At 37.0% G+C, this 23,614-nt stretch overlaps 5 protein-coding genes across 5 annotated transcripts; 3 read left to right on the forward strand and 2 right to left on the reverse strand.

Annotated features, from left to right (window-relative positions):
* Positions 1-4,013: 4,013 nt before the first annotated feature.
* LOC113762457 (transcription factor DIVARICATA) lies at positions 4,014-6,429 on the forward strand. The gene is made up of 2 exons (XM_027305912.1): positions 4,014-4,534; positions 5,837-6,429. The coding sequence occupies exons 1-2, from the start codon at positions 4,101-4,103 to the stop codon at positions 6,096-6,098; spliced, it is 696 nt and encodes a 231-aa protein (XP_027161713.1). The 5' UTR covers positions 4,014-4,100; the 3' UTR covers positions 6,099-6,429.
* Positions 6,430-8,740: 2,311 nt separating this feature from the next.
* On the reverse strand, positions 8,741-9,416 carry LOC113754575 (germin-like protein 9-3). The gene has a single exon (XM_027299002.1). The coding sequence runs from the start codon at positions 9,356-9,358 to the stop codon at positions 8,741-8,743; it is 618 nt and encodes a 205-aa protein (XP_027154803.1). The 5' UTR covers positions 9,359-9,416.
* A 2,215-nt stretch (positions 9,417-11,631) lies between these two features.
* On the reverse strand, positions 11,632-12,973 carry LOC113762143 (TBC1 domain family member 10B). Its single transcript, XM_027305444.1, has 3 exons — positions 12,737-12,973; positions 12,536-12,619; positions 11,632-11,875 (listed from the first exon to the last, which is right to left on the reverse strand). Exons 1-3 carry the CDS (start codon positions 12,890-12,892, stop codon positions 11,846-11,848), a joined length of 270 nt encoding a protein of 89 aa, XP_027161245.1. The 5' UTR covers positions 12,893-12,973; the 3' UTR covers positions 11,632-11,845.
* Positions 12,974-13,309: 336 nt separating this feature from the next.
* Positions 13,310-16,518, forward strand: LOC113762112 (multiple myeloma tumor-associated protein 2 homolog). Its single transcript, XM_027305392.1, has 4 exons — positions 13,310-13,422; positions 13,734-13,823; positions 15,470-15,737; positions 16,037-16,518. The coding sequence occupies exons 1-4, from the start codon at positions 13,380-13,382 to the stop codon at positions 16,302-16,304; spliced, it is 669 nt and encodes a 222-aa protein (XP_027161193.1). The 5' UTR covers positions 13,310-13,379; the 3' UTR covers positions 16,305-16,518.
* A 1,599-nt stretch (positions 16,519-18,117) lies between these two features.
* LOC113760802 (uncharacterized protein At2g38710) lies at positions 18,118-21,986 on the forward strand. Its single transcript, XM_027303533.1, has 6 exons — positions 18,118-18,324; positions 18,507-18,628; positions 19,136-19,255; positions 19,472-19,586; positions 20,423-20,516; positions 21,450-21,986. Exons 2-6 carry the CDS (start codon positions 18,525-18,527, stop codon positions 21,653-21,655), a joined length of 639 nt encoding a protein of 212 aa, XP_027159334.1. The 5' UTR covers positions 18,118-18,324; positions 18,507-18,524; the 3' UTR covers positions 21,656-21,986.
* Positions 21,987-23,614: the final 1,628 nt, after the last annotated feature.

Raw genomic sequence — 23,614 nt, forward strand, 5'->3', positions numbered from 1 at the left:
TTAAAGGAAGTCCAAACATTAGAAAATGATGCCCTGAAACATGGGTTAAATTTTGTTGCAAGAACTACCTTAAAATTTTTTACTTAGCAAATAATGTTGATATTTGATTTCCTTTTTCATTTAATTTGTTTGCAAATCAAATTGGGACAGTATAGCATATTCAACCGGCCTTTTGTGCTTACATCACCATTTGTTTTCAAGACATATTTTTTTAGGGGAGGTTTCTATAATTTTTCAAACCCTAAAGGAGGTGGCTTCAATCATGCCAAAAACTAAAGTCGGAAACGTCCTAGTCCGCTCTGCCCGGACAAGCGCTTTCCACACAGAAAGAAGATTCGACGAACACGCTTTTTCCAATAATAAGGAGGAGTTTATTCTGGAGGACGGCTGACGAGGGACATCTGTTACTCACCAATCTGTACAAGACGACAAAGCCACCTCCTCCCTAGTCCCTCCCTGGCTCCATTCCACCCCCCAATCCATGCGGTTGCCGACAGCGCACGCTTCTCGGCATCTCGTCAACGTTGCTTCACCCGAACTCCAATGTCGACAAATTATGACTTCATTATTGCATCAATAAACAGAAACATGTAACATGTCAGTACCAAAGAATTAAAATATGCCCCCAGTAGTAGTAGGAATTGTATGCTAGCACTACCATAGTAGTCCCATTTACAGCAATTTATTCAATTGCCTCCCCCCCCCTTTTTTTTTGGGGGTAAGGAAGGGTTTGAAACGGTTTCGGTTTCGATTATCTCCACGGAATAGAGCATACCTCAGCAGCATTGGTTGTTTTACAAGTGTATTTCGATTGTCTCATACTATTTTTACCAACTGAATCAACATGTATCTATAACAGTATTATTTTCAATGTGACATTCTTACGCGACATTCTTGTTTTTATTTTCAGTGTAATCTATTTTAAATTTGATTTTTGCCTACCAGCTGAACTAATTGGATAGTCAGCGTCTCGAAGGATGGCTTCACATTAACATGAAAGGGTGGATAGGGGGTTTGGCAGGAGATATATGATCTATTTAAGAGTTCAGATGTGGCATGAAGGCTGGAAGTGATGGACGCCAATAAGGAACTTTACAATGTAGTTATATTGTAGTGGTAACTATGCATTGTTTGATGGTCTAAGTTGAAAATTTAAGAGGGTTGACTAGAGGCTTACGGTCCTTGTTGACATTACAACATGATAGCATGGTGAAAAGAATTTTATCGACCAATTTTCTCTAATTACAATTGGTAAAAAGTCAAATACATATGATAGATGACGAAGATTTTATGATGTTGAATTGAAAAATAGATAATACGTTTGAAGATTGCTGGTTCAGTGATTAGGGAAAAGTTTTCAGAGTTCTCTCGGTAAATTTGAATCTGACACCGGAGAAATTTTGAATCTGATAGTTGGGGTGTGTAAAGAAAAGTGGGTGGGTAAATAATAATAATAATAACTTTGCACTGTTTGGAGGATTGTTAGATTGTAAGTCTTGCCGTTCTTTTAATTGCCATTCAAATGCATGCATTTGTAGCATAATTGGTCCATATCTTTCTTTTGTTGCTATCAACTCTCTTTCTTTCGTATTAGTTGGGAAACATGCGAGCAGCCAGCTGACGGCTCTTGAAGTTTTAAGAACTCCTCTATCTCTAGCTCTTGAATGTGCATTGGGCGCCTTTTAGTTTCATTGCACAAAGTGGTTTAATTTTTAGTCCCTAATACCATCACCTGTAAAATCTTTTCATTTTTATGTCTCGATAAGGGAGAATAATTAACTCAAAAGATACCAGTACATTATGCTGCAGGAGAGGGGAATGAAAAGGGGGGTATTAGGGTAGTAAGAAGGGGTATTATGAGTCTTTATGTAGGCTTCTGATACCAAGAATTAGTATATTCCTTAGAATATAACCCTGTCATAGTGCCATATGGCTTTTGGATTTTGCTAGTGTGAAAATGAAGATATGCATGTCTGCTTCTAACGTTTATCTCTATTTCTATCTGTGCGTGGGAGGGAGTTGGAAAGGAGATACAGTTGGCTTTTATAGAGGTCTCGAACAATTTAGAATTTTAACTACGAAGCAAACAAATAAATGAAACTTCTAAAATTTAGTCTTGTCTGGATTGTCATTTAAAAAAGGGATAATATCAGATTCCTCCCCCGAGGTTTCTCTTAATATCACTTGGCACCCCTAAGGTTTTAAAAATAATCACTTACCTCCCTTACATTTGTTATTTGTGTAACAAAATTTTTAAAAACCCTAAATTACCCTTCTACTTCCTAAATAAAAGTGCTTCTAGATCACTTTGTTTATTTAAAAAAAAAGCCATCATTTAAAAATAATTTATAGTAGTACTATAAAATATATATTTAAAAAATATATATTTGCAATGTTATAGTCCATAAAAATATATATTTAAAAAATAAAAAAGATATTTGCAAAGAAATACAGTTGACTAATTTAATTCTATATGCTTGAAACCGATTTCCTATGAACTTTATCTTTTTTCCAACTTCTTCTCAACTCGTGCCCAAAATTTTAAATTATATTGATCATTATAAAAAACAACTCAAAATAAGCAAATAAATTATACCCCACTTTATCACAATTATAAAAAGTAAAAGGTAACAAAATTCATTTTATTATATTTTACAAATAGAAAATTGCATAGTCATCCAAAAAATGAGTAAGAGAGAATATTGGAGAAAAGGAAAAGAAAAGAAAGTGACTTTTGTTTCGTTTTTTTTAAATCTTAAGTTCCATTTATTTGAAATGTGAATTATGTTTTACGTGAAGGTTAATATAATAGTCTTTTTGCAATTACTAGGGGATGTAAGTGATATTTTTGAAACTTTAGGGGCATCAGGTGATATTAGGAGAAACCTCAAGGGAGGTATCTGTTATTATCCCTTAAAAAAATCTATATTTTTCGTGAACACATTTTTCAATCATCTTTTTATCTTACATACATCAAATTATTGCAATACATTATTCTGCAAGAACTCTGAAAAATAACAATCTAAATAGGCTTAATTGTCAATATGCCCCAATACCTAATAGTTGTTTGGTATTGATATTGTTAATAAGTTAATAACTCATAGCGATGCAATCAGTTGAAAAAATCAGATTGCATATTATAAATGATTAATACTAACAAAATCTACGAGTTAAAATGCTTACCTTGATAGTTATGCTCATGATTGAAGAGTTATTTATCACAAATTTCGAGTGATTAGACTTACCTGCGTCGCATAATTAAGGTTGATTATGATGCAGAAAGTGCACAATCTAGAGGGTATACTATCTTATAAATTTAATGTGAAAGATAATGATGAGTGTCTTCATTTCTCACTCTAGCTAAATAATAAAAAAAAAAGAAATATACGAAGCTAATCTTTATTTTTTCCAAGAATATATGACCTTCCATTCCAATTCCAATTAATAATGTGAACACAAAAATATGATGCTGCGCATTTTGTTGTTATTGGTAGCATTATGCATCGAAGTGATGTAGGATCAAGTCTATTAAGGAACCGCACGGAAGATTCACTATTCAATTAAGGAATCTAATGAGTCAAAGTTGAGTATAATTTGACCTTTAAACATGCAATTTTCGTCCTTACCATCCCTTGAAAAAGGGAACGGTACGCCACCAGTGAGGAAGATGAAACACGGCCAAGGGGGGATTGATTTTTTTTTTCTAAATAAATCAATACATAATATGGAAATAAAAATTTTTGGCAAAAAGGGGAGAAGATTGAAATGGTGAAATAGTAAAAAGAAAAGATTAAAAGGAAAAGTCAAGGAGAACTCAAAGGAAAGGTCAAGTTAAAAAAAAAAAAAAACAGGAGGAGGTTGGACTCCAAAAGCCAACTACGTAATCTAACAAAACTCCTTCCTCCGCCAATTATACTGCCTCTCAGACCCCACCATATATATTATATTTACGCCATTGTCACGCGTCAAAACCCCTTAAATCTCTCCCCAAATATATATATAAATCCCTTCAACCGAACAACGATTGGAAAAAGGCCCGCAAGAAAGCCCGCAAAGGCAAAACAAATATCCAAAGCTGCAGCCAAATAACAATTCAGAAGATGTATAATTCTCCTAACGATAGCAACAACAATACTAATCAGTCGTGGATGATGTACAATTCTGCTCCGCCGCACCCTCCTGTGGTGACGTGGACTAAGTACGAGGACAAGTTATTCGAGCAGGCGCTGGTTGGGTTCCCGGAGGACCTTCCCAACCGGTGGCAGAAGATCGCCGACAGGGTTCCCGGTAAAACGGCCGAAGATGTGAGGGTCCACTATGAGGCTCTGGTTCATGATGTAGGGGAGATTGAGGCCGGACGAGTTGAGCTGCCCAATTATGCTGATGAAGACGAGTTTTTCGGGTGGGGGGAGCCCCTGCAGCCGCCGCCTGAGTCGAGAACCCCTAATCAGATCTCTTTTGGGGCGTCTGGTAAAGCCAAGCATGGTGATGGCGAGCGTAAGAAAGGCACCCCCTGGACTGAGGAAGAACACAGGTATTCAATTGCTTCATTCATTTCTTTTGCTTATACACACACATTCATAAGGTGGAAATATGTCGGTGATCGGTCACCTCTGATTACCTATTATTGGTTTATGATTGCAAATTGCAAAAAAATGTTTTTTTTTTCAAACATCAAACAGCCAATTTTATATATAGTTGGAGTTGTTTGGATAAATTCCATACTGGAAGGGGATTAACTTTTCATTTTAATTTTTAATTTTGCCAATAGGTTTTTTTTTTTTAAAAAATAATAATATCACTGCTTTTGTGAAAAGTAGGCAAATACTTATTGGTATTTATGTCGTCTCTTTCAATAGTTTGTTAGGGAGAAAGGTTAAATCTTGAAGGAACAGAAAAATCTTGAAGGAACAGTTTTCTGTGGTTTTTCCTTAAAGTTTAATTTTGTTGGTCGATTGAATTGTAAATTTGTTTTGAATGGAGGTTTATCAGTTTTTGGTTAAGAATTGTCTTTGGTTAATGAAAAAGAATTCATTTATTTGGGGGACATTAATCTTACACCGCATGTTTGAAAAGCATTTGGGCCTGAGAATATGGGGGAGAAATTTAAGGTCATGTCTATAAATAATTTTAGCAACGGTTTTCAATTTCATGAACTATCAGAGGGATTGCTTTTGAAAACTGCAGATTACTGTTGAAGATAATTTGTCAAAGAATTTGCTCATATCAGGAAAGACATTATGCTAATGCCTACAGGTTTAATCTGTCCTGTTGTTACTTTTGGTTATTACTGTTTGTTTTGGCAAATTGCATATTCTTGGTACTAATGTCCAAGTTCCTGTCTCTATCCACCTTTGCATTGCCAATTCTGATTTGAAATGGTAAACTTTATGCCTTCCGGCAATTTCAACCCTTTCTTGGTGTATAGATAATGTTGCATTGATGTGGAAATGCGCCGATATTGTGCACGGCGTTCTACCGTCTTTGGTGATATGATGATGTTCATTTGGAAAGAATACTTCTTGTACGGACTTGAAATTGGCATCCGGCTGTTGCATATCCTAATCCTGACACAGTCAAATAACTGCTAAGTTTATTAAGGAGAATCCGTGTGATTGTTGTTTAGAAATTTTCACTTACTAAAGTCAAACGCTTAGACTTTTGGCCCTTTTGCCTGGTCTTTTGATGTAGTGTCTATCTTTTTGTATCTTTATTTGGGGCTTTTTTTTCAAAATTACACCTGTCAGTAATCGAACGTAATACATAGAACATGCAAATTGCTTTGGTTATCTACGAATTTCAAATTCTAGTGGGTTTTGATTTGTTTCTTTTGCAGGTTGTTTCTGATCGGCCTTGATAGGTATGGTAGAGGTGATTGGAGAAGCATATCAAGAAATGTGGTGGTGACGAGAACGCCCACGCAAGTAGCCAGTCATGCCCAGAAATACTACCTTCGCCAGACTTCTGGCAAGAAGGAGAGGAAGAGATCCAGTATCCATGACATAACCACCCCTTTGGAGAGTAAAACAGTTGCCCCTCCAAGCAATTTTCCTAATCAAGCAGGGTACCAAAACTTCAGCTTTCCCGAGCAAAGATGAGCAGGAGGAACTCCATATACAATCGTTCTCTGTACATATAGTGCATGGTTGCCTAGAAATTTGACAGTCCTGACCTGTAAAGTTTAATTCTTTGATAGAGGGATAGATCAGGGTATATTTTGGCGTAGGTTTTTTCTTTTTCATCCTCCTGGAAACTGATGGTTGTATATGGAGTGTTCATAGTTGGGGTTAGATATGGACGTTTTGGCATGAAACCAATGGTAGTTGATAGCTAATGGTAGTTTGATCCTAGAACTTACCTATGCCTTTAAATTGGCGACTTGACCTGGCAATACAGGAGAAATAATACGTTTCGTTCCTTTCACCCTTTTAAGTTAGACGAACCTTTTTATTTGTTCGGCCCTTACTCTCTAACGAAAATCTTGAGTACATTGACTCATGCTGGAATCAATGATGATCAATTTGATTCGGATATTGCAATCAATCAGGAAGAAATTGAGCCAGCTTGTGTTTTACTTGGCGTGTCTAACTTTCTTGTTATTGTCCATTTACCTCGACTTTGCTGTGGTTTCTTTAGATTTTAGAAATGCGTATCCATTTGTGAATGGTATAATTTAATTGGATGGAGTAATAGTAGGAGGCTTTTGTCACTTGGCGGCTGTCTTGGAAGACAATTGAGTGGGACAAGTAACAAGGGTAGTGCTATTCTTTGAGGATTATGGTTGGATTCCTTCATCCTCTATTTAGGTTTAGGCTGAGTGCCAACGGGAACAAGAAATGAGAAATCTTCTATAATATCAAAAACATGAAGACCAAAAAAGAAAAAAAAAAAAAGCTATCCCAGTTTCTCTGATTTTCATAGGAAACAAAGCAAGTTTAATTTCAAGCTATACCTCGTAAATTCATTATGCTTTAAAGACAATGATGAAAACGGATATGACTAAGACGAGAATTTAAGGTTGTGTTTGGATTGCATTTTCTATGATTTTTCATAGAAAAATTACTGTAGCGATTTGATGTATGCGAGGGAAAAAGGTAACAGGGAAATGTGATCACGGAAAACGACGTAATTTTCCGACGAAAATCGCAATCCAAACAAGGTTTAAGTATGTGGCATGGGCATGTTGACTTGACTCTTGAGGTTGAGGGACCATTTTTATTGCCAAAATCAGTAGTATCATTCTCACATGTGGGGCCTTTACAAAGGCAATTAAATTCTTAGACCTTGTACTGGGGATACCATGGGGGCACCCCGTTTCCCTTTCACTAGCTTCAAATTAAACATTCTAAAGAGTTCAGCATTAAAACGCTACTTTTAGGTTGATTGGATTGCACATTTTAAAAATTTTTTAAATAAAAAAATATTATATCACTTTTTAGGATGTCATCTATGTAAAGTTAAAAAATATTTAAAAAAAATATTTAAAAAATCGAAAAAATAACAATACAAATGAGAGAATTTGGAAAAAAAAGGAAAAGAATATGTGAAATTTATGCTTGGACTATCTCGATAGATTCGTTAATGCGTTAGCTTCTGCTTATTTTTCCGTGGGACAAATTTTATGTAAACCTACCAAAACTATGACGTTACATATAGAAAAATATGTGAAGACGTGCTGTGCCAGCTTGCATGAGGGAGAAACTTAAATAGTCATCTCACGATGTTTTTCCTTTAAATCACATATATTCGCATCCTCGGTGCAACGGTTGGTGATGTTGGGCAGCCTCTTCCGACCCGCAGAGGAATAGTTGAATCATAGGGCAACCAGTCAACGAACATAAGATACTTATGTGTTGACAAAAAAAAAAAAAATCACATATATTCGCATTCGTTTTACAATTATCTTGTGATTCATCTCTAGTTTGTCTACTAATAGAATGAGAGATATTGTTGGACAGAGACGTGATCAAATCACATGTGCCTCATATTAATATATCCAATTATATGGTTTTTTTTTTTTTTTATTGGGTACTTGAAAGTTTCGTGAGTAAATGGTCCGCTCTGTGGCTAGTATTTAGAGAAAATGCTATAACTCGTGTAATTACAGAATGCACCCTACAAAATATACGTGATTCTAATTTTGCTCCTCTTATTGTCTATTTGAACCAATTCGTTCCTTGATACTTTCGAGCTTTCACAATGGTTTACCATCAGTCCAAAAACACTCAAACTAACCCTAATCCATTATCTTAGATGGCACATATTGCTCGGAAATAGCATATATGTCCTTTGAGAAAGTGATAATTTAGAGAAAAATGTGTGATAATTTGATAGTATTGATATATCCTTCAAATTCGGAGCCTTGCCAAGTCATTTCTGTCCAGTTCTATTCAGTTGATGTAAATTCGTATAATTTTGGTATGAATTTGCATAACTTTGGTATATCCGTGAAATTTGTCAATTCATATAACTGTTGGTATAAAATTTACGATTATGCAATTACCGTACGATTTTATACCAAAATAACAGAAATTAACCGGGGTGCACCTTACATGGTGGAGCAAATCACCATAAAAATCCAAAGTCTTCCAGCATAAAAGATGAAAATTTCAATTATTGCACATACCCCTTTATTCATCTTAACGAGACCAAGCTGATTTAAAAAAAAAAAAAAAGGATGAAGCAAATAAAATGCTGGCACATTCTTTCACTGCTGATAAGCCCATACTTGCATCGAGGCTTATGCTGCAAGCCCATACTTGATCTTTTGAATTGTGGCAACATCGGTTTTGAAAGACTTAGCCAGAATGTCATCACTGATGCTGGTGTTGAAAACAGTGCCAGGGATTGAAACAGTACCAGCATTTGCACTGCCAAATGCAGAAAATGCTACGGCAGATTTGTTCAAATCAGAGTTGTACTGGAAATGAACAAGTCCCTTAGGAAACACAAACAAGTCACCAGTTTGAAGTGTTTGAGTATAGAGGCTGTTCTTAGTGTCCACAAATCCAACGTCTAACGAGCCAAGAACGAGGAACAAAAGCTCAGCCGAGCGTGGATGAGTGTGAGGAGGGTTGACAGAGCCAGCAGGGAATTGCAAGACAGCGTAAGAAACACTTTGTCCATCAAGAGCGGGGAATTCCTTCAGGCTTGCTTTTGTAGCCTGAAAAGCAGGTGGAATTGCGGTCTGGAAAATATTTCGCATTCCAGTATAGGTGAAAAAGGTGCCGTTCACAGCAGTGACGTTTGGTGGAAGCAAGAAATCTGACGTAATATCTGGATCCCCTGCCATGGCTCTATTCAAAATGGTTGCAGATGCAACTGCGAGCAAGAAGAACAACTCATGCTTGATTGCCATCACGGGACGCAAAATGGATGTGAATAATAATTGTAAATGAAGTTAATACGTTATGATGAGACTACTTGAGTTTGCTACGAATAACCTGAGCTCGATTTATAGGTCTACGGTAAAGGAATTATGCTCGGATTCTTGGTCAGGACAATGAAAATCTGCGGAGCAGGAAATACTACTATGTCCTTGTTTTCGATGATAAATGCTAAAATCTATTTTACTGTCACTTTGTGATCATTATCTTTGAATTAATGCACTTCAGAATATGCCTCTTTAATTCTCTTGTTACGTACAATAGAACCCCTTACTTGCTTCGGGACGAAGTATTGCATCTCTTTGCAGTTTCACCTTCAGTTTTCACCTTCAGGCTTCTCTAGATATTGCTTACAGTTAGATTTTATTAAATCTGCAAAATCTACTCTTTCAGCTGTACAAAATATTGAAGTGAAAAGCACTAAATAAAAAGGTGGAGGGAGCAGTATTGAAATTTTATAAAGCTGATGTATTTGAGCAAAATGCTATCAACTTCACAATAAACATCAAATGTCATTGTTAAGGTGGAGAAAGGGAATGGAAAAGCACATAACTGGCAACTTGGCAGCGCTCAGGTATTTGAATTTCTTAGTTCTCTACGAAATCTTGAAAACAGCCTTCTACTCAGGTAACCTAACGTTGAATATCGGTTATTTCTATGGATGGATTTTATAATAATCACCATCCTTAATTATGATTTCTTATCTGAAGTATATTTGCGCCCGCAAACATTTTTCTTCTGCATTTGCATGGAAACTCGGGTCAGGGGGTGATAACGTGAGCATTTATGATCATTGGAACTTCGGAAAGATCGACAATGTGATGCCAGCATCTTTCTTCTTGGCGGCTTCTGTTTGTCCAAGGAAAGAGAGAGCAAAAACGTAGTGAATTCCGACACAGACTCAAGGATGAAGAAGATTGGCCAAGATATAAGTGTACGGATGGAAGATAATCCATGCAACAAGCTTGTTTGAAATGCAAACATTCTCAACTTCTAACTAAAAACACTTGCTATGTGCAATCATCTATGCAGAACATTGAATTTGGTTAGGCCCTCTCCTTCACTGCTGCTAGTCTTTGCTGCCACTGCTGCCTTCACAGTCATAGCAAGCGATCCTGGTATCCTCTAAGATTTTATTGTTCCAGTGATTTCCACCCGTCAATGGCAACTTCTTCACCTACTCTGGAGTCCGTGGAGTTCTGTACCATCTTCCCACAAATTTTACTGTCACAAAAGATAGTGTGTAACAGAGTTCCCGGCTCAGATGGGCCAAGTGTCTCACTTGCTGTGCTCCAATTCCCCGGTGGCCGGAGATATTTTTTGTTTCCCAAGGGGCTTGTCCATTATCAGGACAACCTATTGTGTGAACCAGCCAGAGCCATTTCTGCATTTGGGCATGCAAGTGCAGGAATTGTTTCAGTGCCCGAAACCGTTTTTGCTACTGGATTAGAATATAGCATACTTACGTAGGCATTTAAAAGTGATGCTGCAATGGTTGCCAAGATCAAAGCAGGCTTTTGTTGAGCACTGAAACAAAAGCAAGTTTCCTTCTCACTCATTATTGCTTTAGTTGTTGAACTGTTATCAAGTCGCCTTCAGATCATATACAATACCCCTTCTTTTTCATAAACAGTTTAAAAATGAAAGTCCTCCTTCTAATAAATTTTATCCTTTGCAAGTCTAGCGTGCACCATTCACGTCAAGTTATTAGTCATTTGCAAGACCTGTGAAACAAGTCCGGATTTAATGTCTCTGTCTATGGGCAGATTGGGAGGCGACATCATACAATCAGGCAATAAACCTCATCAAGGATTCCAATTAACGTTAGTTAACTTCTGCCATAAGGTGAACTACAGGTTTCAATCCTCTGAATTAGAAGTTCATTCACAAGTGCTTGCTGTCTTTATTAGTTTCTCTGATGCAAATATTAACTGTCTAAAATTTCAAATATTTTAAACATCCACAAACAACGAACAGGGATAGTTGCTTAGACAATTGAGTTGTTAGACCTGTAAAGCTTAGTTAACTGGCGCCTACAATCGCTCATCATCCATGACAGCAGCCGGTTGGATTCCCATTAGTGTCTTAACTTCCACAATTATTTGCTTCTATACATTCAAGTCATCCCACTATGTATTTTACAACACAGCTAACCAAAGAATTAGTCATCAAATGTCAATCTGAACCACACGAACGCCTCGTGAACAATCACACAAGCACAGATGAAAATTGTACTCAGAAAAAATAACAGAAGAAAACAGTGAAATTTTTATAATCGGAAGGAAAAACAAAATCGTAACACCGGTAGTGAATATATGAACAAGAGTAACCACACTCTACTTAAGGAAGAAACACTAGTCAAGAGTTATGACAAAGTTATTTACAACACATTTTATTTGTGGAGATGAAAAGCTTTGAGCTCAAAGTTGCACAATCAACAGAGTCCAGAAACAGTCACTTCAACTCTTGTGGGCCTGTTCTTCAGCTTTCTGAGAAAGAACAAAGATCCAAAGGAAAATCCATCAGCAACGAGAAATTAAAAATGTAATAAACAGTCAAATAAACTATGGTTCCAAAACTAGAGCTGCACATCAATATCCAGCGCTGATATCAAAGACACCACTCCATCATTCAAAATGCAAGATGGGATTCATGTTTAGACTTGAGAATTTGTTTATGCCGTTGTGGAAACTCCCCTGACCAGTGCCTTTCTCCCCATAGTCAGAAATTTAAAGAACCACGTTCCAAACACCTCACCACTAATACTCATCCTCCATATGTATAACTATCCATATAACTGGCAAGCCCCATCAACTTCTGGTCTATCCGGTTTATTACTGATCACCTGTGCTGACACTTCTGCCATTCTTCTGTATCTCAAAGTTAGGCAACATGTTTTCAGTAATTAAAATACACATACGGTAAATTAGTTCCCCTAAGGCGATAGTTTCCCTAGTATTAAGACTATTCACAAGGTTTTGTCTTCTTTAGTATTTTGATGTGCAGGATCCTTTATATGGCAAGAAAGCATAAACAGCAGCAGAACAACTACAGCACCACACAGAACACGAATCGTGAAAAAAAGTTCCCCAGCTAAATTCACAGAAGATGAGCTCAAAATCAAAAACGAAAAATGGGAAAGGCAAAACCTTTTCAGACTTCTCACGTTCAGCTTTCTCCTTCTCCTTCTCCGCCTTCAGCTTCTGCTTCTCCAACCTCTCCCTCTCCCATTTCTTCATCCAGATAGCCACAAACAAAATTCATCAATAAAATTTCAATCGTCCAGAGAAAATAAGAGAAAATACCAGAAAATTTAACTAAGTAGAACAAATCGGCCAGGGCCAGAAAACCTGAATGTAGACGTTCTCCTTAGCACGCTCTTCTTCGCTGAGGACACGACCTTTATCATCGGCAAAGTAGCGAAAGGCGGAGATTGAAGACGATCGGGGAGTCCCCTCCATTAAACGACCCAGCCCACTACGTAAAACGACAGATCGCATCGCCATGGATAATGGATATCTTTCTAGCTTGCTCCTGCTTTTGCTGATGTATCACACTACTTGAGTGGATGATCCAAGTGTGGAGAGTTGACCGATTCAGCAATCAAACCCTATGCGGCTATATTTATAGGATCCAGTTAGGTGGGGTCCAGTTTGTACCGGGTTCGGGCTCTGGATAAGCCAGTGTATTTCTATAATCGGATACCGGTGTTGGATAAAACCAGATGAAGTTTCAGGGTCCGCTCCCGGTATTCTTTACACGTAAGCACCCGAGAATATTTAATTTCAAAATACACCCTTCGTACGAATAAGGTTGGAAAACTATAAATACCAAAAATCTAGGGGCTATCATGAAAATTAACAAATCTGATTAGTTTTAGACTATTTATTTTACCGACTTTATTTCCCGTTAATCCCTTGCCTGCTTCTCAAATTGATAAGCATCTGAAGAATAGAAAGCACATATTAGAAGAAGAAGAAGAAGAAGAAGAACATGTATCATCCGTCCAGAGGTGGTGTTCGGGGTGGCCGAGATCGTAAGCCCTCCATTTCCTTTTTCCCTTTTTGTCTTCTATAATCATTTCTAGGGTTTTTCTATTTGCTACCTGTTAGTTTCCCTTTAACTTGTCGCTGAATGATATCTTATAGTATTTGGAGATTACTATTTTCTTAGTTCGTAACCCTAGTTCCGTAATTGAACAAGTCTTTTGATCTATTTTGAGTGAAAAAATTAGTAGCTATATATTGCAGAAATTGGTTTACTTCCGTATTAATAGAACTTGTTCTTGATTTACTTGTAAAGATGATTTTTGCATAAATATATTAATAAGGGACTTGTTGGTTGCAGAGTTCAGCTGGGATGAAGTGAAAGTTGATAAACATCGCGAGAATTATCTAGGTCACAGTATCAAGGCCCCTGTAGGAAGATGGCAGAAAGGTATACTTCCCTGCTTCTTTTTTTTTTTAAACTTAATTCTGCGTGATATATTTGTACTTTTTAAAGTTAACGTTGTCTTATTCATAGGCAAACGTTGTGTGTGATTTAATGTTCACGTGAATTACATACCAAGAGGCAACTATCAAGTTTTGAGGTTGGAAAGCTTTTGAGATTAAATAATTCTGCAACTTTAAAATTTAAACATGAGGGTTTTAAATTAGTAGGGCTGTCTTTTTGTTGAAATTCAAAGTTAAAGTGAATGGAATATCTTGATTGTTATATCAAGCTGGGAATTCGTCATTGATCAAATAGTTTGGCGTGCAATACCATTGTGAAGAACCATTGATCAATATACTGAAATGTTAATGTTCACTTTTCATTTATTTGCTGTATCTTGCTTTACAATTTTGGATTTCAGAGAAATTAATGAAGCATGCACATATTGCATCCAAAAGTATTTACCATTCCTCTTGTAGTGTTCACTGTATTGGAGTGGAAATCCCTGAGAACAAATGTCTCATTGGCAGTTTGCTTGAATTCCGTAAATACACATGATTATAATCTTTTTATTAATCAGGGGATACGCTGTGCAATGTGATCTAGACTCTTAAGAGTTTGTCCTTTTTTCCTTGACTCTGAAAGGATTTGAGCTTCAACTTTTCTATCAAAAACCCTGAAACGGTAGTCTTCTTAGCTGCAAGTGCCCCTTCCGTTTAAGGGGAATATATTCTTCTTATTTTCTTTTTCCACTGTAAGATTGTAAGGAATGGAATTCTATTATTAGGATTCCATCAGCCTTTTGCTAGACATGGTTTATCATTATATGTCATGTATATATCCTGAGGATAAGTGGTTAACATGTCAACTGCCCAGACCAAATTGTCCCACTTATCCCCAAAAAAAAAAATAAAAAATAAAAAAGAAGTAATTGCTTTTGTTACTTGCAATTCTTTGCTGTGTAAAAGTAAAAGTTGATAGTTGATTTGGCTGTTCGGCACCAAGAAATGCTGGTAATTTATAATTAATTATAATTCCATTGTCTACAGATAGCTCTTATACATGCCAGTTATCATTGGTCAAGATACTTTGTCCTTGTTGGTCTACTATGTTGGTGGTTAACAAAGTTTCTATGCTTTCTACTTAAGCAGTTCTCTTTTTTCAGAAATAAAACTGCGACCATCTATTTCATGTTGTTAGAAAGCAGGTTTTAAAGTTCATCTAATTAGTATATACAGTTTTGCTTCTTCCAATGCTAATTGTCGCTCTGCATGACTACTAAAATTTGTTGCTGGATGGTGGATTCTGTGTTCACTGACATCAATTGTCACTCATGTCAACTAATGGTCTATTAATTGCGTTCTACGTGCTAAATTTTTAAAGTAACATGCAGATTCAGTTCGCCGGTATAATCTTAATAGCTGATAGTCAATATCATACAGATTAAATGCTAACATGGTTGATCATGGTTTAGCCTCTTTTTGTCCACTAAGTCCTAGTGGACCTTATAACTAACTACCAATGAAGCAGGTCTTTTTGCAGCGGTCAATTGAAGTTTTCACATAGTCAGTGCAAGCCCTTTGCCGGCTTCAAAAGTTTTTTACTAAGTTGGAAGAGGTTATCTTATGTAATATTGCTTCCTTTTGCAGGGAAAGATCTTCACTGGTACACCCGTGATAAAAATTCCGAGGCTGCAGATAAGGAAGCCATGAAAGAAGAAATACGAAGAATTAAGGAGGAAGAGGAGCAGGCCATGAGGGAGGCGTTAGGCTTGGCTCCCAAGCGCGCTACACGAGTTCAAGGCAATCGCTTAGATAAGCATGAATTTTCTGAACTTGTTAAACGAGGCTCTACTGCTGAAGATTTGGGAGCGGGGCATGCTGAAGCAGCTAGGGTCCATGGTCTTGGGTTTTCAAGGTGTGTATGGGAAACTTAAACAGTATTCTGTTAACTTAAATGGGAAAAGAAAAGGAAAAAAGGGTGAGCGATTGTGATGTACTTTTATGCTGATACGTCTCTTCTCGGTTTGCAGTCAATCTAAGTAGCCACTTTTTTTGACAGCTAAAATATCCTTTTTCTTTAAATTTTTATTTTTAGTCACGAGATAAGTGATGTCGAAGGAACCTGTAAGAAGTAACATGGGATAAGACAATTGAACCATGGTATTTGAACCTCTCTCTCAGCTTAACCTAGTGTTTTAACTTGTGTAACTGCAGAGAACCTCGTGCTTGGGAAGAGTCAAGTCTGCCAAATGGTTTGCAAGCCATACCGCTTGAGAATGTGGACGTGTCCATGCCTAGCGCCCCTGCCAGGAGTGATGAAGATGACTCAGGGGATGAAAATCGCAGGAAGAAAAGGAGGCACGAAGAAAATAAACGTGAGAAGCATGACAGGCGAGGAAAACAACATTCTCATTCTCGCAATTCTGATGAGAAGAAGAAACGGAAAAAGGACAAGGAAAAGAGAAGACATGATTCTGACTAAAATGGACAGCATTTGTGTAGATGTATCATGATTTTAAATGCGTTAGCACTGATTGTCTATTCATTCGGGAAGTGGAATTTACATTCTGAATGCATCTTTTGAATTTTGTGGAATACTAAAAGCTTTAGATCTTATGTTTGGAGCTTTTGGACTTTTTTTTCCCCCTTTCCTGGGTGGTGTTATGGAAGCTTTACAACCCACTATATTGAAACTAGCCCTGGAGTGGAGACTCCCCTTACATCAGCCGCAAGCATGGACTGCAAAGGCTGTGGTGGTGGCGGCTTTTCAAACCTGTGATTTCAACTTATAATCTAAGCTCTTTTTTTCCAGATGGATCTGCGCAGCAGTTTCCTCCTCTCTATTTGTGGTTGGGTTTGCCCTTCCATTTCTGCTCCTTTAAGTTCTCCATGCTGGTGAAAGGACTTTTAGAGGGATTCTGCACAATGCTGCCAAGGAATTTGACTCGATGACTTTTCTGTGTCCTCCTTGCCTGGCCATTTTCATAGCATAGCACAACGCCCAAAGATATGCCGCTGTATTGCCCGCTATCCCAGTGTACGCTGAGAAACTTCCTAACCGGCAGCCCATTTCATGCCGTATTAGCCCCCAGCTCCTGCACACCCAGGATTTCTGGCTAACGCATTGTCTGCACTAAGCTGGACCCGCCCAGTCCCGAACGTATCATTTTCAACTCCTCCACAAAATTAGCTTTTGTCATCCTTCTTCAGTGAGTTCTGAGCTGGTAGAGATTGTCTAACTGCGATTTCAATTTTCTTCTTGTTGCCTCTGAATTGACGTTCATTCCTGGCTGTCCAGGCATGTGAGTGGTCAGTGGAAAAGTCAATTATCAATCAACTTCATCACATTTGCCAATCTGTTTACCACTCATGTTCCAATCAGTGGATCCAATCAGATCTTTCTTCAAGATGTCTCTCCAATGATTTGGGTGCACAGTCAAGTGTTGGTAAAATTTTGGTTTGGGTTTTCACAATCTGTCCTCTTATGTTACATGTTAGATATACCAAATAAGCAGTGAGTTTATCACTAAAAATATTCCAAATATGCTTTTCAGAAAAATATACACTATGAAATAACCTGCAATGTATCTTTTATTCTACGTGTGATTTTTTTTATTAAAAATTTTATTATGCTTTGAAATATTCAAGTAGGACAATTTGGTTACAATAGAACGAAGAAGGGTTTACCTTTTACTTATGGATTGATCTTTTATATGCCATCATATGAATTTTATATATAAATAAATAAAATCTGGCCGCTTGTACAGAAAACTTCTTTTTATTTAGGGTCTAGAGCAGATTAATTTTTATTTTTTACATCTTTTTATGTTATAATTTTTCGATTAGGGCACATGATAAATACACCAAATAGAGGTTAGTAATACCCTCGTGCCATGCATAATTCTGGATAGAAAAATTAGTAATCTCACCTCTTATTATGCGCTTTCAAAACATACAATAAAAAAATTATTTATTTTTTTTTAAAGATTAATTTTATATACACTGACATATAATTATAACAACTCTTATCTTATGTTTATCCAGAACACATTTGAGATGGAGTAGAAATTTTTTTGGGCAGAATGTATCAAGGATCAAGGAGAATAATTAGGTCACAAGGAAGATTGTTCGCTAATAACAGATTAAAAATTTTTTGGCTTTTCTTTTCTCTTTGTTTTTAAAGTGGAAGGGTGTAAATATAACCTTTTTTTTTTTTTCCAAGTGTGACTAATGACTGTAAAAAAGGTGGGTGCACAGGAGTATTTAAATGGGACTAGGAGGCGAAGAAAAGGAAAGGTTGCTTGGTTAGAAGCTAGGTAGCCTAAAACATTCGTCTCTCTCCTTTCCCTCTCTCCCAATAATTCTCGGAACCCAAAAAAGCAGTCCACCGTTAAAGACAAAGCGGCCTCCCTAGCTTTCTCACTTTCTCAATTGCTTCTACGGATGCCTTCCCCTTCTTTCTAGATTATTCTTAGATTATTTGGTTACTGCCACAAATATTGGTACTATTTTGCTTACCCAAAGGCGTTTGTTTGAATTGTAAAAGAAAACCCTAATTTGATTTGGATTTTAATTCTGACTTGTCTATTTATTGGATCGGTTGTCGATTGGGTATTCAACCACAGAATCAGACCGGTCGAATTATTTGATTTTATAATTATAATTTTTGTTAAATTCTGTTTAGCTTTTGAGGTGGGAAAAAATGGTGTCGGCTAATAGGGAGATGGTGGTCTTCTGCTTTGATACTCTTGTGGCTCACTACAACAGCGAAGAAGCTCCTCCTCCTGCTTTCGACGAGGGCCAACAGTACGCCTCTCCTGCTCACGAAATTGTGATCTTCATTTTGAGTTATATTCTTGGTTATTCGGCTTACTTATATGAGTAGGGATATATACATGATAATCTTTCCTCTTAGAATCGTAGACCTTTGCTTGTTTTGGGTGTCATTTTTTATACCTCACTTATGTTGCCCAACTTGAAACAATGTTGGGCCTGCCCTGTTTTTGAATTATGTTTTCTTTTAATTTCTCACTACCGAATTCAGTTGGACTCCTAAACTTTCTGTTGCTTCTGATTGCATATTATGTAGGAATTTTCTGAAATTTCCTCAAGACATGAGTGCTGAGCTTTTACTCTTAGGTTTACCAATATATTTGAAGCTATGTGGCGAATATGAATTGTGGTTTATACCAGATCATATAAAATTATGCGCGCTATTTTTCTTGTAGGATTATTATTATTTTTTAATTTATAACTATGGCCTGCTCTCCCTCACTGGTATCGCATGCTCAACTCTCAACTTTCTTGTATCAGCCCATTGTTTGTGACTTGGAAGAAAGTGATCAATGGTGGTGAGCCTCGTTTACGTGGTTGCATTGGTACCTTGGAAGCTCGCTGCTTAATTAATGGTTTCAAGGACTATGCTCTAACAAGGTAATTTGGAATGGCTGATCGCTCACAGGAATGCCTACATGTGCTGTGACTTTCTTTTGGACCTTTGACATGAGACATGAAACCTTTCATTCGATTCTTGTGTTGCTTTGTGTTTGCGTGCTTAAAGATAAACCAAACCATAAATATTTTCAATATGGAAAGAGAACTTAAGAAGTTATTGCCTTTTATAGCCTTTGATTTCTGTGTTATCTGCAGTGCTCTCAGGGACAAACGTTTTCCCCCAATACAGGCCAAAGAATTGCCTTATTTGGAATGTACAGTTTCAATACTGACTAATTATGAAACCGCACAACATTACCTTGACTGGGAGGTCAGTTCTTTAATCTGTTAAGAAAGATTTTACATGGGAAATGTGGTGCTCTGCGCGTTGATGTCTTGACCTATGTTCAGGCATATGCCAATACTTTGTGGCAGATAATATTTTTGATGCAAAAGCAGTGGAGAAGTAGATTTAGATTAGTTTATGCAGTATTCAAGAAAATCTGTCTCTCATAATGTTTCACAATCAATAATGATCTATGTTTATTTAGTGAATATGGTCAGAGGTTCTGGTAACACATGCATTAGCACCTAGTTAGCTTGAGATGATGTTAAGATCACAGTGGGGATGATAGTAGCAACTTTCAGAAAAAAGCCAGTACTGTCCATGTTATGTTATTATTTGAGGCTATATATGTATGCATTTACTTTCCCATAAATTCTCTAATTTCTTACTGGATCATGAGATATCACTAGTTGATATCTTTTCTGCCTGGACAACTGATATTTTTGGGACCATTTTCCATTTGGAGATGTGATTTTCGTTTTTGTTGGGCAATATTTTATACTTTGGTATTTTATACTTGGGCAATATTTTTGGTATGTATTTGCTTCTATATGTATTGAATTGTTCCAGATTTTTGATCCAACTGAGGCCGACAACATTTAAAGGAGGGATTTGAGTCACTCTAGGCTTGATTAGAGTGCTTTTATGTACCAATGGTTCTCATTCTGTACCATGAATAAGGTTCTTGATTCTGGATCTGAAATCCTGGTCTAGATTCCTATATAGGATTCTCTGCATTTAGGTTCTTCTCCCTTTTCTTGTTTTTAGGTAAAATTAGGCTTATGTGATTACTATCTCAAGAATTTAACGCGTTCTTGAAGGTTGGGAAGCATGGTATAATCATTGAATTCACTGATCCTGACTACAATACTAGGCGAAGTGCCACTTACCTGCCTGAGGTGGCTGCTCATGAAGGTGATTCTTGTTGCATTCCTTTTGGTTTCTCAGTTTGAGTCCTTTATAAGCCTTGACCCCTGAGTAGCGACAACCTTATATCATTTTTTATTTTCTAAAGCTGAACATTTTCCCTTTCATTCTTCTCTGGGCATCTTTGGTTTCAATTTCTTATTTTCCTTGCTTTTTCAAAGGTACAACATAATGACATGATACCATACCAATAAAGAATAGTGTTCAGTTAGGTTTTCTTGACTTTTTAACTCTTCTTTCCCAGCCCCACTGCAATAGTGAAAAACAAACAAAAAAATGTGTTTTATTTTTTTTGTCAAAAAAAGTGTTTTATTTAGTTCATTTTGTTGATGTCCCACCTGTGTACTTCTCAGGTGGGATAATTTTCCCTTCTTTTCTTCAATTTTTTTGAGTTTCAACTTGATAGCTTTCACTGAGACTACCACAGTCTGAGTACAGAGAAGAAGCTGTGCATTCAATTATTGCGTCATCCTGGAGGCAAGCCTTATCAGTTATTGCCAAGGCTACACCTAAATGCTTTGAGTTAGACTGGGATTCTGATTTTCACAAATGGACCGGTATTACTAGTATATGTGGTTGTGTCATGGAACTGTTCAGAAGGAGATCTTTTTGGCTATGTAGTTTATGCTCCACATCTGTATGGGCATATTACAAGATCCCCCTAGACCTTTTTGCATCATAAGCTCCATCTAAGCATGCGGTAGTCAATGGGTGTGTTTGGAATTAACACTTTTTGTGATGTGTGATGTATGTGAGATAATAAGGTGGTAGGAAATTGTGTTTACGATGCAAGCTAAATAATACTTGGAATTTTATTTATTTATTTGTAAATTATGCTAACCAAACGGACCACATATTTTTTTGCTAATTTGAAGTTATGATTGTTCAGCTAAAGTTGCTACTGTTGGTTTTAATTCGCAGGTTGGACAAAGACAGAAGCAATTGATTCACTGATTCGAAAAGCGGGATACAATGGCTCCATAACTGAATCACTGCGAAAGCGCATCCGACTTACCCGCTATCAGAGTACATTATTCACTATGCACTTCAGTGATTATGTTACTTATGTCAAGACAACCCGAGGCTCTGCTCCTGCTATCAATGGGGTAAAATCAGGCTATTTCTGATTGTGTGGTTGTACCTAAAATTTAGACTACAAATAGCATTTGGTCGATCTGGGGTGGTACCTTGTCCCCAAAAGAATCGTGTGCTTGGTTGGGGCAAATTTGTTGTCGTTCCAACCTGCTGCAGCCATTGTTGCAAGTCGTAATTTGTCCAAATAATTCTTCAAATTCATTTGATTTTGAAGAATGAACACCAATAACTCCATTTGGATTTCATTAGGCCGTGCTAAATCCACAAGATTTCCAAAAGCTTGTGGTGAAATGGCTCCTGTTTATGAACTCAGCTGTCTGTAACAAAGGTATCTGATTTCAAATCTCTGTTTTGCTGTGTTCATGGTTTTATGCTTGCTTTCATTTGCGTTGCATTGCACGACATTGTGAACCGCATGAGATTCCTCTTGGAATCCGCTTGTACCTGCGAGGACTTTTGTAAAGGAAAATTTTGCTGAAATTCCGTGTCGGTGTTGAATTACTTGTGCCAAAATTCTACCATCGAGGTGGAATATTGTGCCCAAGAAGTTCCAGTTCACGACAGAGACTGGTACATTAGTGTTGTGCACAGGCAGTGACGAGCCACCCTTCATGCCGGTTTGCTTAACTGGAGTAAAATAGGTTCCACAGTGCTTAATTCACTCTTCTTTCTTTGAAGTTTTTTACTTTTAAACCAGTATTTTGCCCGTTCTGATTTTTTTAAAAATTATTGTAAATTTACTTTTTATTATTAATGATCTTACATGTTCATTCATATTAATTTTAGAAAATTGATGCATTTTAATTATTTAGCATCACACTTATTTTTAAAAACTTCTTCTTTATATAATTTTATTATAATATAATAGTATTCATAAAAAATTGTAACGCATGTTAAAAAATCAGTAGATATTCTTTTCTGAGATATTCTTTTAGATAATCAAGGGTTTGTTTGGATGGTCAGTTTTTTGCCTAGTTTTTCTTGTACAAAATTTTGAACAACTTTAACTATATTAATTGCAAAAAAACTCCCAAAATTTTTAAAATGCACACCTCAAATACCCAACACAAAAAAATTTTTCCCTTCTTTCTTCTTCTTCCCCACACCTCAGTTTACCACCACCTCCATCGTCAATTGCTGCCAATTGCCCCCTCTTCCCTTCCTTCCTCTTCCTCCTCTCCACTCCCCCTCTACCTTCCCCCTTTCCTTGCCGCCCCCTTTCCCCTCCTCAGAACTCTCCCTTTCCCCCTCTCTTGGTGGTCGCAGGACCAGAGCCTTGACTAGCTCTAGTTGGATCTGGTCGGATTTGATCGCGCGACCAGAGCTAATAAGGGGAGGGGCAAGGGAGGGGAAAGGGAGAGGAGAGGAGAGGAGAGGAGGAGGAGGAGGAGGAAGGAAGGATGAGGAGGGAGGGAGGAAAGAAAAGGAAAAAAAAGGTGGGAGAGAGGTTTCGACTCCGACTACTGGTGCTGACTAAGGGAATGTGGTGGTGTCAGTGGAGAAGGAGGAAGGAGGGGAAAGGGAGGGAGGAAGAAGAAAGTAACAAAGAAAAGAAAAAGAAAAAAGAAAAATTGTCTCCCTAGCTCTCAAATATACAAAAATTTGTGAGGTAGAGTAAAGTTTTATACAAAAATCCACAAAATATATCTTCCAAGTAGACCCTAAAATTCTTTTGATACTCATAAACTTTATACAAACATCTAAAAACACACCTTTGAAGCAGATTCTAAAATTCTTTTGATAACCATAAACTTAGAACCACATATTCTTTTAATTAAGTACAAAAGATCTAACAATTTATTTTCTTCATTAATAAATGTTTATTAGTTTTTAGTAACGTTGGTAAATTTATCTGTGTAAAAATTAAAGTTTTTCTTCTATACTAAGTTAATCCATATGGATTAAAAAAATTATATGAATTTAGCAAAAAGATGGAATTGCTGGAAGAGAGAGGAACCAGAAGAACCAATAAATTTAATTTATTAAAAAAT

This window comes from Coffea eugenioides, chromosome 2 (genome assembly GCF_003713205.1).
Source record: "Coffea eugenioides isolate CCC68of chromosome 2, Ceug_1.0, whole genome shotgun sequence".
In the NCBI taxonomy this organism is placed as follows: domain Eukaryota; kingdom Viridiplantae; phylum Streptophyta; class Magnoliopsida; order Gentianales; family Rubiaceae; genus Coffea; species Coffea eugenioides.

Excerpts from the sequence above, each read along its gene's own strand:
- LOC113762457 (XM_027305912.1), top strand. The coding sequence starts at position 4,101 with ATGTATAATTCTCCTAACGATAGCAACAACAATACTAATCAGTCGTGG. Across the intron at positions 4,535-5,836 it reads TGGACTGAGGAAGAACACAG|GTTGTTTCTGATCGGCCTTG; the intron begins GTATTCAATTGC and ends TTTCTTTTGCAG.
- LOC113754575 (XM_027299002.1), bottom strand. The coding sequence starts at position 9,358 with ATGGCAATCAAGCATGAGTTGTTCTTCTTGCTCGCAGTTGCATCTGCA.
- LOC113762143 (XM_027305444.1), bottom strand. The coding sequence starts at position 12,892 with ATGGCGATGCGATCTGTCGTTTTACGTAGTGGGCTGGGTCGTTTAATG. Across the intron at positions 12,620-12,736 it reads AGGAGAACGTCTACATTCAG|AAATGGGAGAGGGAGAGGTT; the intron begins GTTTTCTGGCCC and ends ATCTGGATGAAG. Across the intron at positions 11,876-12,535 it reads AACGTGAGAAGTCTGAAAAG|AAAGCTGAAGAACAGGCCCA; the intron begins GTTTTGCCTTTC and ends GTTCTTTCTCAG.
- LOC113762112 (XM_027305392.1), top strand. The coding sequence starts at position 13,380 with ATGTATCATCCGTCCAGAGGTGGTGTTCGGGGTGGCCGAGATC. Across the intron at positions 13,423-13,733 it reads TGTTCGGGGTGGCCGAGATC|AGTTCAGCTGGGATGAAGTG; the intron begins GTAAGCCCTCCA and ends TGTTGGTTGCAG. Across the intron at positions 15,738-16,036 it reads CATGGTCTTGGGTTTTCAAG|AGAACCTCGTGCTTGGGAAG; the intron begins GTGTGTATGGGA and ends GTGTAACTGCAG.
- LOC113760802 (XM_027303533.1), top strand. The coding sequence starts at position 18,525 with ATGGTGTCGGCTAATAGGGAGATGGTGGTCTTCTGCTTTGATACTCTT. Across the intron at positions 19,256-19,471 it reads AAGGACTATGCTCTAACAAG|TGCTCTCAGGGACAAACGTT; the intron begins GTAATTTGGAAT and ends TGTTATCTGCAG. Across the intron at positions 19,587-20,422 it reads AACATTACCTTGACTGGGAG|GTTGGGAAGCATGGTATAAT; the intron begins GTCAGTTCTTTA and ends GCGTTCTTGAAG.